General features: G+C 39.6%; 1 protein-coding gene across 7 annotated transcripts in view; it reads right to left on the bottom strand.

Annotated features, from left to right (window-relative positions):
• Window positions 1-466: 466 nt before the first annotated feature.
• The window catches only part of LOC103468406 (myosin-10), a 66768-nt gene continuing 49192 nt past the window's right edge, over window positions 467-18042 (bottom strand). For all 7 annotated transcript variants that reach the window (XM_008415470.3, XM_008415471.3, XM_008415472.3 and 4 more), the window contains 26 exons: window positions 16347-16540; window positions 15088-15209; window positions 14270-14339; window positions 14016-14176; window positions 13823-13931; window positions 13615-13746; window positions 12299-12505; window positions 11505-11642; window positions 11282-11405; window positions 11022-11193; window positions 10367-10579; window positions 10141-10285; window positions 9845-10051; window positions 8719-8823; window positions 8474-8626; window positions 8128-8376; window positions 7710-7922; window positions 7426-7638; window positions 6424-6585; window positions 6224-6352; window positions 6026-6114; window positions 4903-5026; window positions 4586-4794; window positions 4404-4512; window positions 4135-4307; window positions 467-2729 (listed from right to left, as the gene is read on the bottom strand). In XM_008415470.3, the coding sequence (XP_008413692.1) occupies window positions 2576-2729; window positions 4135-4307; window positions 4404-4512; window positions 4586-4794; window positions 4903-5026; window positions 6026-6114; window positions 6224-6352; window positions 6424-6585; window positions 7426-7638; window positions 7710-7922; window positions 8128-8376; window positions 8474-8626; window positions 8719-8823; window positions 9845-10051; window positions 10141-10285; window positions 10367-10579; window positions 11022-11193; window positions 11282-11405; window positions 11505-11642; window positions 12299-12505; window positions 13615-13746; window positions 13823-13931; window positions 14016-14176; window positions 14270-14339; window positions 15088-15209; window positions 16347-16540 (4076 nt within the window). In that variant the 3' untranslated portion in view covers window positions 467-2575. The remainder of the gene's footprint in view (window positions 2730-4134; window positions 4308-4403; window positions 4513-4585; window positions 4795-4902; window positions 5027-6025; window positions 6115-6223; window positions 6353-6423; window positions 6586-7425; window positions 7639-7709; window positions 7923-8127; window positions 8377-8473; window positions 8627-8718; window positions 8824-9844; window positions 10052-10140; window positions 10286-10366; window positions 10580-11021; window positions 11194-11281; window positions 11406-11504; window positions 11643-12298; window positions 12506-13614; window positions 13747-13822; window positions 13932-14015; window positions 14177-14269; window positions 14340-15087; window positions 15210-16346; window positions 16541-18042) is intronic.

The raw sequence follows: 18042 nt of genomic DNA, 5'->3' as shown, positions 1-18042 counted from the left end.
ATCCTCTCTTTCACCTCTGTCTAAATAATGCAAAGTAGGTAAAAAACAGATTAACTTTCTGGATTGAAAGCATGTTGACACAAATTCAGTTGTTTGGTTTTTCCAGACCTTGTCAGGATGTCTCATTTGACCACCAACGTGATCTGGCTCTAAATTTTAAATAAGCTTTGTGTTTGTGAAGTGTGCTCTCTTTAACTTATTTTTACTTCCTGGTTCATCCTGCTACCAGCCAAACCCATTAGAGGATCCACTTGAGCTCACACAACTAATATTTACTCATTTAATATGGTGATTTAAACTCTACTTCAGATGGGATATATATATATATATATATATATATATATATATATATATATATATATATATATATATATGCGCGCGCACACACATTTTTTTCTGTATTGAACGGTGGGACAGTTGGTAGCCATGTTGCCTTGCAGCAAGAAGACACTGCGTTCGAATCCAGTGGCGTCACAAGAACATTTTCATTGGGATGGCCAGAGAACATTTTAGGGTGGTACAACTAAAGGACAAAAAAAATAATCATATACACAGATAAATATCAAATCCCGGCCCGAGTTCACATGTTCTCTCTGTGGATGCGTTGGTTCTCCTCTCACCAGCGGATCAATACTGAGTATCTCGGAATATGAATGCCGTCTGGATTGTAAACAATAGCAGAGATATAAATACAGCTGATATCTATTGGATTGTCTTCATTTCTCAAGAACTCAAAAAGTAAAAAAGCTGCCAATAAGAAAAGTCGTAGCACCCACCTACAGAGATTCCCACACTGCTGACGAATCATTAATAACATCCAACACCAAAGGAAGACATCCACTGGGTTGCAACTAATATTTCATTAAATATGCAAATTTATGATATTATTTAAGAAAATACCGTCATGACATTATACATGGTTCAATACATGAACTATATATGTGGTACAAATGGATGTGCAGCTTCAGGAATATGAAAAAGGCACAGAAGAAGAAGAGAGATAACATGGGCGTAGTTGCTGTTTTTAGCGCTGATCCTGAACAGGTCTGAGTCGACGCTGAAGGAGCAAAGAGCTGAAGCACTGAGGCAACAAGGCAGCACACAGTCACAGTTCAATACCCAGGAGGAAGCGAGCGATCCTAACCGAGGGCTGACGAAGCACGACTCAATCACAACTCGGCTGAGAATTAAACTAATTCACAAGACGTTAAGCAGTGACAAAGAAAAAGAAACTCATGCTGGTGTTTATGTCTCACAAAGGTTTACATCACATTTTCTCACCTTCAAACCACAAAATTCATTTTATTGGGATTTTATATGATGGATCAAAAAATATTGGTGAACTGGAAGAAAAAGTGTCCCTAGTTTTTCCAGTTTAGAAATAAAAATGTCAATTTTCCAGCCCCTTTTAGTCTGATAACCCAGAATACAACGTAACGATGGTGAGGCAAGGTGATGGCAGCATCATGCTGTGCAGATTGTTTTCTTCAGCTCCAATTGAGGGGATCAGAAACCTTTAAAATTTAAAGAGCTGGTTTACAAAATAAAATAATTTCTAAACATGGTCCACATAAAATATTTTATTATGAAAGCTAATAAAATAAAACTAAAATTAATTTCTATTTTCAGAGTTTAGAACTAAAGTAAAAAAAATAGAAAAGTGGAATGAGATGAGCCTTTTCTATAAATATGGAATTAGTTTGAAGCTAGTTGCTTTTGAAACCCAAACCCTGTTGCAGGTATTAAAAGCAGATTTTGCATATGAACTTATGGAAAAACTCACCATTTCTTGATGAGTCCATAATCAAAAACATTTCGGTTTTGATTTTGCGAGAGCCACATGTTTCTCTGGAGCCGCAGGTTTCAGATCAAAGCATGTTAAACTGTTCCAGTCCAAACTTTAGATAGAATAAATCCAGACATTCTCAAAGCTTAAAGAACAGGCAAAAACTCAGAGCTGGTGGAGATAAACCTAAAAGACCTGAAGCCGTAACTGCAGCAAAGTAAACCTACAAACCTCTGAGCCAGGAGCGATAAATCAGTTCCCTTCAACGACATTCTTTTGTATTGCTATCACATAAAATCCCAACAAAATACACCAAAGTTTGCAGTTTTAATTTGACAGAATGTGGAAAAATCCAAAATGTTTTCCGAATACCTGCGCAGATGCTGGAACCCAAACGGCTCCTTTCTGATTGGATCATTTTCCAGTGCTGTTAGCATAATTATTGAACAGCTAACCACTAGACCAGCAGACAATATTCATGAATATCTATGAACAAAAGTTGGGTTTTCATGTTTCTAAACATCTGCCTACAGCTCTGTAGGCAGAAGTAACTAAACATGGGTAATGCCTTGCTAAAGAGGGACTGTTGGGGGTCCAACTGCTGGTGTCTACTAAAGGTTAATCTGATAAGGGCTTCTGACTAAAATTATATGGGAAATAATTAGGGAAATATAAAAAAAACAAAAGAAAAAACTTCAGTAAAACAGAAGAGATTAAGGAATCGGAGGGTTCCCTGTTGGAGCAGTTAGAGTCTGAGTGATTGTTGCGGGTTTAGTGATATGTGTGCATCTACTCCTGCTGGGGGGCCGGGGTCTCGTTGGCGTTGTTGTCGGTGATCTTGTTTTCCAGCTCGTCATCTGACAGGAGGTCCAGGGAGGTTCCCTCCACCTGCAGCGCGCGGCGGCCAGAGCGGCTGGTGGAGAAGGTGATGGGGCCGCCGCGTCTGTGGGAGGAGGAGGAGGCAGAAGGATAAAAAAAGTTAATATATTACACTACTTCTTCTTTTTCGCTGTTTTTACTGGGAGAAAATTCCCCAGAAACTGGCTGTGCGGGTCAGAGTCAACTAAGAGCTACAAACTGTGTTTTTCAGCATCCCAACTCTCCCATTTGAGTTTAAATTTGTCTGTATGTCATATTTTCTAGGAATCTAAACTGTATTAAGATTTTAGATCAATCAATTGGTCTACGGAGAAAGAAGGAGCAACTTTTTCAGGTGACTTATTACTTTAGCTGAATCATTGACACATTGACGTATTGCTGCTGCTTCTGTGTGTTTGTGGTTGATGCACCTTTGGGACTCGTGTCTCTTTAAATGTTAAATATCTCTGTGTTTCAAACTTCCTCCAACAGGAACGTAATTCTGTTTCACAGAGAAAACCTCACAAGTAACGTCTGTGGAAGACCGCCTTATGAACCCTCTTTGCTTTCTTCTTCTCTGACATCAAAAGTGAGGAAACAGGAAGTCTACCTCAGGGACACCACAGTCCATAGACTTTTTTACAGACTTTACATGAGCTCTAAAGTATAATCTCTGTCACAGACTCATCAGTTGTAGTTTTATTCTTGAAAATCACAGCTTTTATTTCAGCTCTGTCCCACATTTAGCTCCATTATAAGGAGCTTTATTTGTAATCTAATGGCTACAAAATATAGAGAAAAATGGTTCCAAATAGTTTGACAGAGTTGGGCGTTTTGAGGGATTACAGGATTTTTTTTCTCCATTGATGCATCAAGACTCAAGTCTCTGATTTTCATTAAACTCAAATAGCATCAAACAGGCTGTTTATTTATAAATTAGTACGCAGATAACAGAGGGAGCTGTTACTTTAGATGCATTTGACGAATAGAAAAAAACTAAATTCTAATTTATCATTCCGATTTTTCAGTATTTAACCTGCTAAATACCAATGAAAGCTGATAAAGAGAAAATGAACCAATTTTGATCCAAACTAAAACAGTAAAGTGATCCTTTTAAATGTTTTCAGTTTATCCACTAGTGTCAAAAATCTAAACAATTAATGAGCTGGACAAGAACCTGGTGTGTGAAAACCAAACATTAGCAATGTAATAAAAAAAACAACTTTGATTTCTGAAATTCAGATTATCATAGAATAAGACTTAAAGTCTGCAATATCTAACTATTTCCATACTTGTCCAGACCTTTCTAGACTGTGTATGAGTCCTGGGAATATCAATTACATAACTCGGTTTTAGACTCCAAACTGTGGAAGTGCCAGGATAAAATCTAAAGTTTCTCTGTAAAAAACTTTCCCTGGCTGCACATTTTGCACCAATGCAGGCAGAAGCAGCTCTACATGAAGCTCTGCAGACACAAACAGATTCTGCACCTGAGCCGGTTCTTGAGGGTGTGAACCTCGCGGCTGAGGCCCTCGCTGGCCTCTGTGGCGTCGTCCAGCTCCCTCTGCAGCTTCCTGCGCGAGGCGTTGGCCCGGGTGGCCTCCTCCTCTGCCTCCTCCAGCTGCCGCTTCAGCTGCTTCATGCGGGAGTTGGCCTTCTCCAGCTTCGCTCAGGGAAGTGGAAGAACAAACGAGTGAGACGGCGCCGGCCAGAAACCGCAATGAATCGCAATCGGCATCGCCGTCAGAGGCAGACATACTTGCTCTTTGAATTGATCACCATGGCGACGTTCGTCCTCCACCTGCATGCAGACTTCTTTCAGCTTCTTCTCCGTCCTTCTAACGATCTTGTTGGCCGCCGCCCGCTCCCTTCAGGGAAGCACAACCTCATCTTAGATCAGTGGTCAGTGAAAGGAAAGGAGGAGCTGTAACGGTCGCCCACCTGGCTTCCTGCTCCAGCTGCTCCTCCAGCTGTGCTATCTTGGCCTCCAGAGCAGTGATGGAGGCCTTGAACCTGTTTTTCACCGAACCCTCCAGCTCGCTCAGTTTGGCACGCAGGTCCTTGTTCTGGCGCTCCAACTGCTGCCGGGCGTTTTCGCTCTTCTGCGCCGTGCTGCGCTCCGCGCTCAGCTCCGTGGTCAGGGTGTCCACCTGAACGGGAGGAGGACGAGGACACAGAGCAAGAAAAAAGGAGGTAAGAAGCAGGGCATGCTGGGAAAATGAAGCATTCTCACACGTTTAATGTCATGTAAGGAGTACCTGCATGTTTGTCTTCCTGAAGCGGTCGTTGAGCAGCTCCATGTTGCCCTGCTCCTCCTCCAGCTCCTCCTCCAGCTGGGCGATTCGGGCCTCTAGCCGCCTCTTCTCATCCATCAGGGCGGCTCTGACGAGTTACACAGGAAGTCACTTCACGAAGTCTCTGATTTTCATTGCATTTCTAGTCAAAAATCACCACATTGGCCCTAGGAAGTCAATCAGTCTGAACTGAAATATTTCTATGATTGACCATAAAAAAAAATGTAGGGCTGCAACTAACAATTACAGTAGTTTTATTGATAGCAGCTAACGGCTGATCTGGTGATTTTTTGCTTAATTGAATTTTTAAAATGGCATATTCTACAGATTTTTCATATAGGCGTTTTATTAGAAATACTTTAAAAGACACAAATAAATGAGTTTATTAAGTTTTTTATTTTTAAATATTTATTTGTCTATTATTTTCTCAGCTTTATCAAGAAAGACCAGACGTGTAGATATAGGAAATAAAAACTAAATGAAAATAATACAAAGTAAAATAAAATGAAAGAGCAACTTTCTGTCTTCTGATTTTATTTTATGTAACTCAATATATATATCTATATAGATATATACGTATATGTATATATTCAAAACAAAAGAGGCAACTAAAAAAGTAATTTAAAAAAGACAAAAATTTTGATTTTTAAAAATACTACTTTCTCTGGCAGATTTTTTCACTTAAAAAAAGGAAAATGTCTTTTTATCAGTGAGAAAATCTGCCAGTGGAACTAGTACTGATGAATTCAACAATTATTCACTTAGAGCAAGAATATACCTGAGTGAAGTTGGTCCCCCCACCTTCTTCAAATCAGATACAATTGGTGTCAAACGTTTTGCTACGTTTGTGCTGGTTTGTGCAGCAAAAATGTTCATTTTGTGCTTTGGCTTTGAAGATATTAGTGAAAGTGTAAAGGTCAAAAGGTCAACCAGCCCCCCAACTTTTATGAAATCCAACTTTCTTTATATCTTTAAAATGATAGCGGCACAAACGAACAGTGGAATCTGTTTGGATAATTACTGTTAGTGAAAACGTTAATTATCACAATCATTTTGTTGAGTTTCATTTTGCCAGGCGCTCTCTTACTTTCCGGAGGTGCTGTTGGAGATCTCATCCTGCAGCTCGTCTCGTTCTTGCTCAGCGTGACGCCGACCCCTCTCAGAGGCAGCCAGGTCCTGAAAACGGGACGAGAGATTCAGTAGCTCTTTGTTTTTGTCGCCGTAACGCAAAGAAGGACAAATTGAACAACATTTCAACAAGCAGACAACAAAGACAACTCCTGACCTCATGCAGCTGAACGATCTCGGCCTCCAGGCTCTTCAGTTTCTTCTCCGTCTCCTTGGACAGGGCGAAGATGTCGTCCCTGGAAGCCCGGGTGTCCTCCAGCTCCCTCTGGTAGTCTTTCATTTGAGCCTGAAGGAGACAAAATGCCATGAAGAAGACGTGTCCCTCGCCGTTTGATCGAGCGAGGGTGAAATCGTCACCTGTAACTTGCGCAGCTGCTTGATGGCTTCGTCCCGGGCCTTGTTGGCGCCCTCTATGTGTCCCTCGATGTCCTTCAGGTCCATCTCCAGCTTCTTCTTCGCAGCTGCAGCCAGAGCTCTCTGCTTCCTCTCATCCTCCAGCTCGGCTTCCATTTCTCGCACCTGCAGCCGACGCCATTAAAGTCATCAGGAAGAGATTAAGGAGTTTGTGGATTTTTACTTCAATATTGTTTAAAGCTATTGAGATTTATGAGGCTGGGGAGAGTCTGACAAGGCAGGGGAGTAAGGTAAGGGAGTGAGGAAATAATTATTTTATTTATTCTTTTTATTTTTTTTAACCACCAGTTCTAATGTTTTCTGAGAAAAGAAAACTGGGAAATGAAGCTGTCATGTTTTGTTTTTAATTTCTTGTTATTCTGATGTCTGTAACAGTGTGAGGGCTAATGAACATAGAAAAAAAAAATCAGCCAAAAAAACCTCAGAAGTTTTCTAGAAAAAACAAGGAAGAGTTCGGTTTGCTAGAAAAAAACTTGGAAATGTTCAAAAGGTTTTTTTATTTTCCTTTATTTTAATTTTCAAAAATAAACATTTTCGGCTTTTTGAAACTCAGAAATGTCCACGATTTTTTCTTATTTATATTGAGATTAATCTCAAAATTTCCGATTTTTTTGGCAGACTTTTTTATTCTTCCCTTCTTTTTCTTTATCTACAATGTCACAGATGTCTGAGCTGAAAGATGAACTCTACAGTTTGTAAAACACTACTGAGTATTTTGACGCTGCAAGACAAAAAGCGGCCCATAAATACAGATTTTCATTTATAGAAAACTACACAGACACCGGCTTAAAGTGGTTGCTGTATATTGGAAAAATCAAATGCATGAGTGGAACTTAAAAGAAAGTATAAAGAAAGAGACAAAGTAAAGGACTGAGCTGGATTCCTGGTTAATTAGAGGATTTATTCCCCCCTTCGATCAGAATGGATGTGTGTTTTGTTGGTCACCTGCTTGACCAGAGCTCTCTTCTTCTCGTCGTTCTGGTCGTCGCGGCCCTGCAGGTCTCTCTCGTACTGGGCCTTCATGGCCTGCATGTTGACCTCCAGACGCAGCTTGGCGTCTTCCGTGGCCTGCAGCTCGTCCTCCAGCTCCTCCAGCTGAGTCTTCATCTCCTCCAGCTGCTGCTCCAGCGTCCGCTTGGACTTCTCCAGCTCATGGACCTGCAAAAAAATGCCATGTGAATAAAGAAAAATATAACAACAACATAATTTGCTCCAAAATCTTTGCTCACGTTCTTGCCGACGTCGTCCTTTGAGCTCATCAGGTCCTCCATTTCGGCTCGGAGCTGCTTATTGATCCGCTCCAGCTCCTCTTTGGCCTCCAGCGCCTCGTCCAGAGCTCTGGTCATGGACAGAGCTTTGGTCTCCTTCTCTCTGGCCTCGGCTTCGGCGCGGTCCCGCTCCTCTGCGTAGCGGGCCGAGATGCTCTTCTCCTCGGCCAGCATCTGCGAATCAGATCGGGGATTTTAACTGATTTTACTCTGAGTTTACGATTTGTGGAGTTTTAAATATGCGTCTCAAGTTCATTTTCCAGAAGAAAGTTTGTGCAAAGATGTGTTCAGTGTTCAAGTAAGAAAGTTCAAGGGGTATGAACACTTTTTTAAGGCTCTATGAAACCCCACAGAAGTTCCTAACACAACGTCTTCCAACCTGGTCAAACTTCTTCTGCTTCTTCTCCAGGTTGGAGACAATCTGCCTCTGGTGGTCCAAGTCGACAGTGAGGTCGTCCAGTTCCTGCTGAAGGCGAGTCTTCGTCTTCTCCATCTTCTCAAAGGCAATGGTCTTCTCCTCCAGACGCTGGTTGGACAGCTCCAGGTCCTTCTGGAGCTTCTTCTTCGCCTCTTCCAGGTTTTCTATTGTTCCGATGTCGTCCTCCAGCTTCTTTTTGCTCTCCGACAGCTGCAAACACACACACACACACGCACGCACACCCGCACACACAGAGTCAGAGTCAGAAGAAAACCCCTCACCATGCTGCAGAAATTCCGCCCCCTACCTGAGCCTGGACGCTCAGCAGCTGCTTCTCCAGGTTCTTGCGGGCTTCCTCGTCCTCCTCCTGCTGCTCCTGCAGAGTGGCTTTCTCTTCCTCCAGCTGCCGGATGCGGCTGCTCAGGTTCAGCTTCTGCCGGGTTTCCTCCTGGAGAAGCTCCTGCATTGACCGTACATGAGACTTTAGTCGGTTAAAACAAGGAGGACTCAAGAAAAAAACGACACGTAATGTTGAAATCCTGGGTGTTTGACCTGTGTGTCTTGCAGCTGACTCTCTAATCCGGAAACATCTTTGGCCATCTTGATGCCCTTCCTCTCTGCGTCTTCCAACAAGGCCGACACGTTGTCCAGTTCGGTCTGTGTGGAGAACCGGGTGATCTTTTTTTAAGCATTTTAACTCGCATGTAAATAAATAACAAAAAAAAAAGGAAAAAAAAAAATCAAATTCAGTTTGTGTAAAAATAAAGACAATATTTGAAAATGGTTCAAAATAAATCCATCATCGCCACTTGATCTGAACATTGGCAACAAAAACAGATCAATGTAAAAGTAAATGAATTTGATTAACTTAAAGGTTGAAAGAGCTTTTAAATTCAAATCCAAGTTTATTATGAATGGGAATATTCCTAAATGTTCCTAGATATTTCCCCTCTTGTTGTTACTTGATCTGATTCCAGGTATCCGATCCGGTTCCCGTTCATGGCATTTTTAAGTGATTGGTATAAAGTCTATGATTGAACTCAAATCCTGACGCCTGTTGTTGATTTTGTTCATTAGTTTCTACATCAGCTGCACTTCTGCTGTTAGTCATTGAGCCTGTCGCTGCGTTTTGTAGCCAGTTTGTTAAAATGACAGCCTTTTTTTATTTACAAGGTTTGCTAAAATGAGCATCAAATCAAGGGAAAGATGAGACATTTTTCATATTTGGATCACTAGATCAGGGCAATCATAGTTTGGATATCCTGAATATACTTCAGAATATCAAACAATCACAATAAGTGTAAATATGTAATTGTTTTCATGACAGCATTACCAAGAGAAAGATGTCTCAACTTACTTGGGTTAAACCCGACTCTACCCCTCACTGACCTTCTCCTTCACTAGATAAAAGTAATTATTTTTTTATATACACAATTCATCAGGTACAATGACCTTTCTAGGGTGCTATTTCAAGAAAGCATGATAATTTAAACTTTCTGGAAAGACCCTATTAAGGGAAAAATAAATAAATAATAATAATAATAATAATAATAATAATAATAATAATAATAATAATAACATTACATTTTTGACAAATTTCCTGCAAATCAGTCATTTTAAGCTGCAACAGTCACAGAAACCCATGGTAACATCCCGGGGGCCTGGATGAGTCCATCACCTGCAGCTTGTGTGTGCGTTCAGCCAGCTCGCCCTTGGCCCGCTCGCCCTCGGTGACCCGGGCCATGAACTCCTGCAGCTGACCCTCCAGCTTCTTCCTCTTGTGCTCGGACTCGGTCTTTGCTTGCTGTAAGGTTTTCACCTCGTTGGCCAGCTCCTTGTTGGCACTCTCTTGGCTCTGTTTGGTCTTTTCCAGGTTAGCTTTGAACTGGATAAAAAAAAACATAAAAACAATAGAGATGTTAAATGCTAAGCTAAACTGCGTCTGTTTGTAAAAGCGTGGTGATAGTCCAATACCCTCTTGGCCTGCTCCAGCTGCTCGGACAGCTCCTCCAAGGCAGTCCCATGCCTCTGTCTCATCTCCTGGATCTGAGCCTCGTGGTTTTTCGTTTCCTCTTCGATGGCTTTCTTCAGCTCTGCCACCTCCTGCTCACGCTTGGTTCTACTCAGAGCAGAGACCGGGTTTTAAAAGTGCCTCGCCACGATTAGGGAGAGTGGAAATAAAACCAGAGGAGGATGTCACCTGAGCTCCTGCTGCGCCGCGGTCGTGTCCAGGGTGTCTTCCAGCTCCGTCTTCAGCGCCTCCAGCTCCTCACTCAGATCCCTCTTGAGTTTCTCCGCCTTGTTCCTGGCCTGCTTCTCGGACTCCAGGTCCTCCTGCAGCTCAGACAGCTGGGCCTGCAGCTCCCGGATCTGCTTCAGCGCGTTGTTCTTCTGGCTGGTCTCCTCTTCTCCCCTGCAGACGAGGGACAGAGAAGATGACTTATTCTAGCTCTCAGCTTTTCACATGTTGATGTTATAAGAGTTTTTTTAGCTGCAGATGTATCCCTTGACACAAATGATCAAGAGCACACTAAAGGAACAACATGTTATTGCATATCATGCTTTTGGAGTTGTCATAAAAAAAAAAAAATTTTCTACTTAATAAAAGAAACTGAGTTACTTATCTGCATCTTTTAATGTATTTCTAGTAGTGCATAAAAAAGGCTTAAATGAAAAACCTGCAGAATTTTCCAGGTTTTTATCTGTTTAATCGATTATCATCAAAATAATTGATAGATTAATCGATAAGTAAAATCAGCCCTAATTTCCCATACATAACCCTTAAACAAGGTGTAGATGACTACAAAAATACATATTAATTTGTTTCATATATTCAGCTGAATAAATGGTCAGACCTGGTTTGCATCATCTGCTGTTCCTCCTCCTTCTTGCTCAGCTGGACTTTGAGCTCCTCTATCTGGGACTGCAGCTCGCCTATCTGGTCCTGGAAGTCAGACGTCTCTCCATCCAGCTTCCTCTTGGCCTTCTCCAGCTCCTGCCGGGTTTTCTCCTCTTTCTTCAGTCTCTCTAAATGGGGATTAGAGCAGCACAGAGGCTCAGGAAATAAGACATTACAAGTCTTATTTCTTTAATCTCTGCTTTATTAGCTACTTACCCTCTAGGTCCACCATCATCATCTCCTGCTTGTTTCTCATCTTTCCTAGATTTTTGGCTTTCTCCTCCTCCTCAGCGAGCATCGACGTCATTTCATTGATTCTGTCTTCAACCAGCTTCTTCTCCTGATGAAGCATAGAGAAAGCTTTGGAATAAGTCTGAATATATTTTGATTTCTAAAAAAAAACAACTAAACATTTGTATCTGTTTTAAGCCTCTCTGACCTTCAGGAACTTGGAGTTCTGGTCCTCCAGCAGCAGAATATCCTCATCATACTTCTTCATCTTGGCTTCAGCCGTAACTTTCTCAAGCTGAAGCTTCTGCCTGGCAGCCTCCTCCTCATCCAGCTGCTCTTCCAGGTCCTGGAAACATAAATTACAGCAAATACAGTTTAATTAGCAAGCATTTTGTTATTTAGAACAAAATCTGATCAACATTTCCTCTTCCGATATCTGAAGGCATCGGTAGTGCTGGCCGATACCAATCCGATACAGAAAAACAGAACTGAATTGACTTAAAACATTTCATTTTTTAAAAATTCAGACATGAATGTAATTAATTACAAATTTATTTGATAACCCTGCACCAGTACAGCACATTTAAATGAACTAATAGTTTGAACAGCTTAGTCAAACATGTAAAAACAACTTTAATTTATCCAGTGAGTGCAGTTAGGAGTAGAGCAGCCAATGTAAGCTTAATACCAAACTGAAACTAGCAAAAACATGTGAAAATAAAATGTATCAAAAATTCTTTCAAAGGTTTCAGAAAGCGAAATTACGAATTTTAAATATAATGTAAAAATAAATAAAGCATTTTGTCGCTCAGAGCACAAAGCATAGAATTAGACTGAATAGATCTGCCCTCAAGGCCACATTGTCACAGAGACACCGACTTTTTTTCGATATCGGGACCGATACAGATGTTTATATCAGAGCGCTGCATCTCCATTCATAACCCAGAACTTCACAGTTTTACACTGTTTGACTGTAATGATCCAGGCCTACTGGACACACACCTGGATGTGGGACTGCATCTTCTTCTTCTCGTTCTGCAGCCCCTGGTTCCTCTCCTCCTCCTCCTCCAGCCTGGACTCCAGGTCGTGCAAGATCTCCTCCAGCTCTTGCTTTTTGGACGCCAGCCGAGCTCTCATCTCCTCCGCCTCGGCAAACAGCTCCGTTTCCGCCTGCAGCTGCTCCGCGAGGATGTTCTTCTCTTCCATCAGCTGCGCAGAAAAGCAGCGTTAGACCCTCTGATCCGCACAGGAGAGCAGAAACAGACATGAGTTGAAAAAATTTGGAGAAAACCTGGAAGAAATGTTTATTTAGGGAAGAACTTCAGAGAGTGACTTAAAAATAAAATCTCAGATGGTAGTCATACCAGATCTGATTTTAATTGATTTCATTTATTTATTTCTTGCTCGCTTGCTTTCTTTCTGAAAAACAAATGATTTATTTTTCTGTCATTTTCTGTTTAATTATCAGAATGTGATCATAATATCAGTAGAAAAAAGACAACAATTTCACCACAAAAAAAATCACCTTCAAATTGCAAGAAAAATTGTTTTAATGAAAAAAAAAGCTGCTAGTATTGAACCTTTTCCCAAAACAGACACAGTTGTTTAATGATTGTTTCAAAAGTTCTGCTACTGACAATAACTTGATGCTAATATGTTAAAATATTCAATATTTCTAAGAAGCATTGAACAAAAACTTAGTACTTTGCTATAAATAAAACTTACACCAAAGTAGAAATTCACAAGACGCTCAACATTCTTCATTTGTGGTTTTTTATTTTTTTGTATTGAAGTTTTCATAAAATTTCCACTTTATTTTGGTAATGTTGCAATTGTATTCATGTAATATTATGACCTTATTAATGTAATTTGAGCAAAAAAATTTTAGCCAGGCCCTAATGTTCTGTCCTAATATTAAGGTCCATATAAACAGAAGTCATAAAACCCACAGTAAAGATGGCGGCCGTGGGTGTGCTGACATCACTCTGAACTCTGGAGACGCAACAAGTTCATTGGTGAAAACAAATCTAAAAATTAAATTTTGAATTTGATGTTTATAGACATCGAATCTGACTTATCTTCAGCTATTTCTCTAACAGGAATGTGTGGAAATTGGAAATTCAAATGCAGGCCACACTTTTCAGACTTTCATTAGTTTAAATCTCTTTACTGCAGAAGCATGCAGTGGTCTAACGTAGAGACTTTTAAAAATACATTGAAGTTTGTAGTTATAGTAATGAGACAAAATATGAGTAAACGCAGGGGGTGTAAGTTTTTTTTTTTGCAAACTGAATATTAAATATGTGGTTGTAAATAACCTGCTGGTGTTTCCTCTCCATCTCCACCAGCTCTCCTTCCACCTTCATCTGTTTCTCCTTCACTTTGACCAGCTCTTCGTCTTTAGCCTGCATCTCCTCCTCCTGCCTGGTCACCTGCAGCAGCGGCTTCACCTGCAGTTACAGCGTCAAAGACTTAATATAACACTTTAAAAACATCAAATAATAATAAAAAAACCAAAAGGTATACCTTGGTAAACAGCCTCCACCACTGCCAGTGACGAAGCTTCAAGTAAGCAGCACAGTTTCTCTGAAGGACCTTCAGGGCGCTGAGCTGCTGCTGCTTCTTAGCAAAGGATCTGAAGACGAGAAACAGCGAGTGAAACAAAAAATTAAACACCGGTTTGGGTTATATGGTTCATATTTCAACAATCCGGCCTCACTTGCGTGCCAGGTATCCTCTGCAGACGGCCTGGAAGTAAATAATGATGTCGGTGATCTTCAGGTCTCTCTCCTCCTCTAAATGAGCCAGGACTCCGGCTCTGAAAAATATCTTGCTCTGGCCGATACGGAAGAGGTTTCCATCGAGCTCTAGTGCTTGAATCTACAAAAAGAAGAACAAGTTGAAGGTTTTGTGAGTGAAGTTTGATGTGTTTTTTTTTAATAAACATTATGTTTACATGTTTGAAGCCACTACCATTCGCTCGCAGGCCTGCTTCCCGTCCATGAAACCTTTGGGAATGGCGTTGGGAGTGAGGATCTCATACCTGGACATGGAGTAGAGACAAGAAATGTCACAACAGGAGAGTAACAGACATTTATCTTATCTTTTAATTTTTTTTTTAGCATTTAAACATTAAAGCAAATTCTGATGCAACATTTCTACAAGCGAAAGAAAGCATACAATGAGGAAAAGGTTTATCTGTATTACGTATGCAAATTAAACAATGGATGCAAAATACGAATATTTTGAGTCCAACTTCAATAACTTCATTCAGCATGCATTAAAAGCTCATTTAAAATGTAGTAAAATAAGAAAGTACATGGTCTTAATGCAGCCATATTTGTTTTCCTTCCCAACACATCCTGATGTTTCTAAACTACAACACACACAGTCCCTGCTTACTGGTTTCTCTGGTTTTTGCTTTTTTGTGACAAATTTATCAGACAAGAATAACCTGAGTCAACACAAAATTGAATTTTCAGATGATGAAAGATTTATTTGTGGGAGAAAAAGTTCTTTAAAACAAGTTAGTCCTGTGAAATATCAATACCTCCTTTGTTAGATATGTGATATAATGAACTACATTTTGTTGGTTAATGAAGAAATTACCAAGCTAGAGCCTTTTGACATAAAATCAAAGACACTAAATCAACAACAGGCATCACTATTGAGTTTGGTAACGAACCACGGTGCTGTTCATTTAAAAATGCAGTACTAGAACCACGAGATTATGAAAAAAAGCCTCTCATGTGATTATTAATAATAAAAACAAAGGAGAGCTGAAACATTACCTCTGTCTGAACTCCTGGAAAACGATCCGATTTGGGAATCCCTGTCTGCAGATGCGGATCCCCTCCAGCACGCCATTACATCTCAACTGGTCCAGAACCAGGTGGGGGTCCAGCTTCCCAGCCTGGAGGAGACGGGTTGTATGTTTAACTTAATTTAACTTAACTTCAGGCAGGATTGGAAAATAGTAGAATAATCCCCCAAAATACAACATTGGTAAGTAAAATTAATACATATAAACGATGATTTCACACTATTTACAGATCACCAGTTTAATGTTGTGCTGGAAACAGGCTTGCAACTAACGAGTATTTCAGATATCGATTAATCTGGTGATTAACATTAGATTATTTTTTTCTTCTTCTTTGCTCTCTCCTTTGATTTGTTATTTTGTTTGTATTTCCTTTTAATTCATGTAAAGCACTTTGAAATGCCTTGTTGCTGAAAATGTGCTATATAAATAGAATTACCTTACCTTATTCTGACAATTAATTGATTAATCAGATTAAAAAACTGCCACATTGTGTTTATTTCTCATTTAAGCTTTATGTGCCTTACTAGAAATATAATAAAAGATACAAGTAAACAAATAACTCAATTTATTTTATTAAATAAGAAAATAAACATGTTTAAAATGCTGGAACGTAGCATTACATGAGTGCATGCTTGAACATTTGTATCAAAGGATCTGCAGGAATAAAAATGCTGCAAACATTAATATGTGAAAAGCTCAGTCTTTTCTGCTCAACTTATCAATACAGTGTAGGGCTTTTTATCATTTGAAACTAAAACTATGACATTGAGTTCTGTGTAGGACATAATAACAAGACAATATTTTCTTAAATGCAAAATGCATAAATGTTCTGTATAATTTAAATTAATTACAGCTTTGAATATGTTGTTCTTAACACCAATTTGGCTTTTTTTGAGTCTTTATGCACCAATTAATGATTAATAGATTACTAAATTTGTTGAAGATTATAATTGATTCATCCCAATTAATCTGATTAATTGTTTCAGCTCTGGTTTGAAATGGAGTAAAATCAAGCATAAACCTATTAAATACAACCTAAAGCTTGAATAGCCTGCTCGCAGATTTAAGTCCAAGTTGAAATGTGTTTAGTTTAATCACTTCATGCAGTTTCTGTCATTAAATATATGACTGTAGGTGTCCAGCTGTGATCCCACACAGCCGTCAGACATCAGTGTGTGAAAGAGGAAGCTGTGAATCATCTCTCAGTCACTTCACATGTTGACTCACTCGTTTTTCATGGTTGGGGATGATGCAGCGCACAAAGTTGGGATTTGTGTTCCTGAGTGTGGCCATCAGCTTGGACAGCTGCTCTTTGTACAGCTGTCCAACCGTGCGAAACATGCCTTTCTTGGTCTTGTAGGCAGCGCCGAAGGCCGTCTCGTTCATGCCTGCCACCTGGTCCAGACCCACGATCCGGTCCACTAATGGTAAAACAACAACAACAGGAAAAACAAAACATAATAATAGGAGATTCTTAAGATATAGATGGGATTTTTTATTTTTCTGATGTTGTTTACTACTAAATGCTGTGATGCTTCAGCTACTTTAACAAAATAAAAAAAGGAAAGCCAGCAACGTAAAGCTCTTGTGGAGTTTAAATTAAGTCTTGATGTTTATAAGGAAATGCTGCAAATAAAGACTGAAATGTACAGCTGTATGAATTATTTTCTTTTCTCTTTTGTTTTTTGCAATGAAAGCATGAAGACAACATTCAGACATGAAAACCAGTCTGTTGGTTGGAGTTTATGAAAGGTAGCAGAAACAGAAGTTAAAGTTTGTAAAAAATAAATAGATAAAAAAACTGAAACCTAAAACTTTTTCAATACATTACATATCACCAAATCCCAAAAAGGCTATTATACTTCCCAGCACTGACGTTGTTCCACCACATGAAATTTGACTTAACTGACTGAAGATCTGTAGTGTGAGAAGACAAAATGTGAAAATAACCGAATGGGTGTAAATGTGTCGGGAGCCAGTGATTCAGCCGTCCTCTTTGTGCTTTTCAACAGGTAAAATGGAAAAAATCCAGAGGACATCAGCGGTTCGGCTGCAGCTGTTTGTGTATGTAAAAAAAAAACAGCTGCAAAAGGTTAGGGTATATACTGTTTGTATATACAAACAGTATATACAAACAGTAGGGTATATACTGTTTGTATATAGGGTATATACTGTTTGTATATACTGTGTTGTATATACAAACATTAAATAATAAAGCAGAGCAGAACAATGAGAACTGTTCAACATGAGTATCTAATCAGATAGCAATGTTTAGTCCTTGTTTTCTTTCCTTCTTTTTTGGTTTTCATTTTTATACAATACAGGAACCTGATCTGACTCTTTGTTATTGTGTATTAGTGTACCTCCCTTATAAACACTGAGCTTTAGAATAACAATAAGGTGCACAAAAAGTATTTTTTCAATTATAAATGTGATCAAGTACGAGAAATTTGGTCCAAACAGCTGAAGAATTACTGATTTGCTTTAATGCACTGCAGAAATAAATAAAAAATCTAATTGTGAAACTATTGAATCGTTTCAGCAAGTTCATAAAATAATGTCTTGAATTAAATGGAAGATGTTATGCAACACATATTTTCCACATAACAAATTAATATTTTGAAGTTGGATCAGATATCTGGCCAGCAGAAGTTTCCATGGTTTTCGGGCCAATAAATGACAGCAACAATATTTTGCAAACTGAAATCATCCTTGGATCCAGAGAGTTTGGGAAAAGAAAAAAAAAAAGAAAAAATTTCCATCTGCTGAAGGTTCGGATGAGGCTGCTGGAAGCCAAACGATGCTTTGGTAGTAGACTCATAACAGCACCGGTGGATTGGATCTCAAAGTGAAAACGTACTAAAAAGAACATTTGCAAGGGACATTTTGGTTCCTACCGTCGCTGCAGGATGAGATAAACTGC

The sequence above is a fragment of the Poecilia reticulata genome, chromosome 8 (assembly GCF_904066995.2).
Source record: "Poecilia reticulata chromosome 8, P_reticulata-male-v2, whole genome shotgun sequence".
Taxonomy (NCBI): domain Eukaryota; kingdom Metazoa; phylum Chordata; class Actinopteri; order Cyprinodontiformes; family Poeciliidae; genus Poecilia; species Poecilia reticulata.
This window is presented reverse-complemented; position numbering and strand designations above follow the sequence as displayed.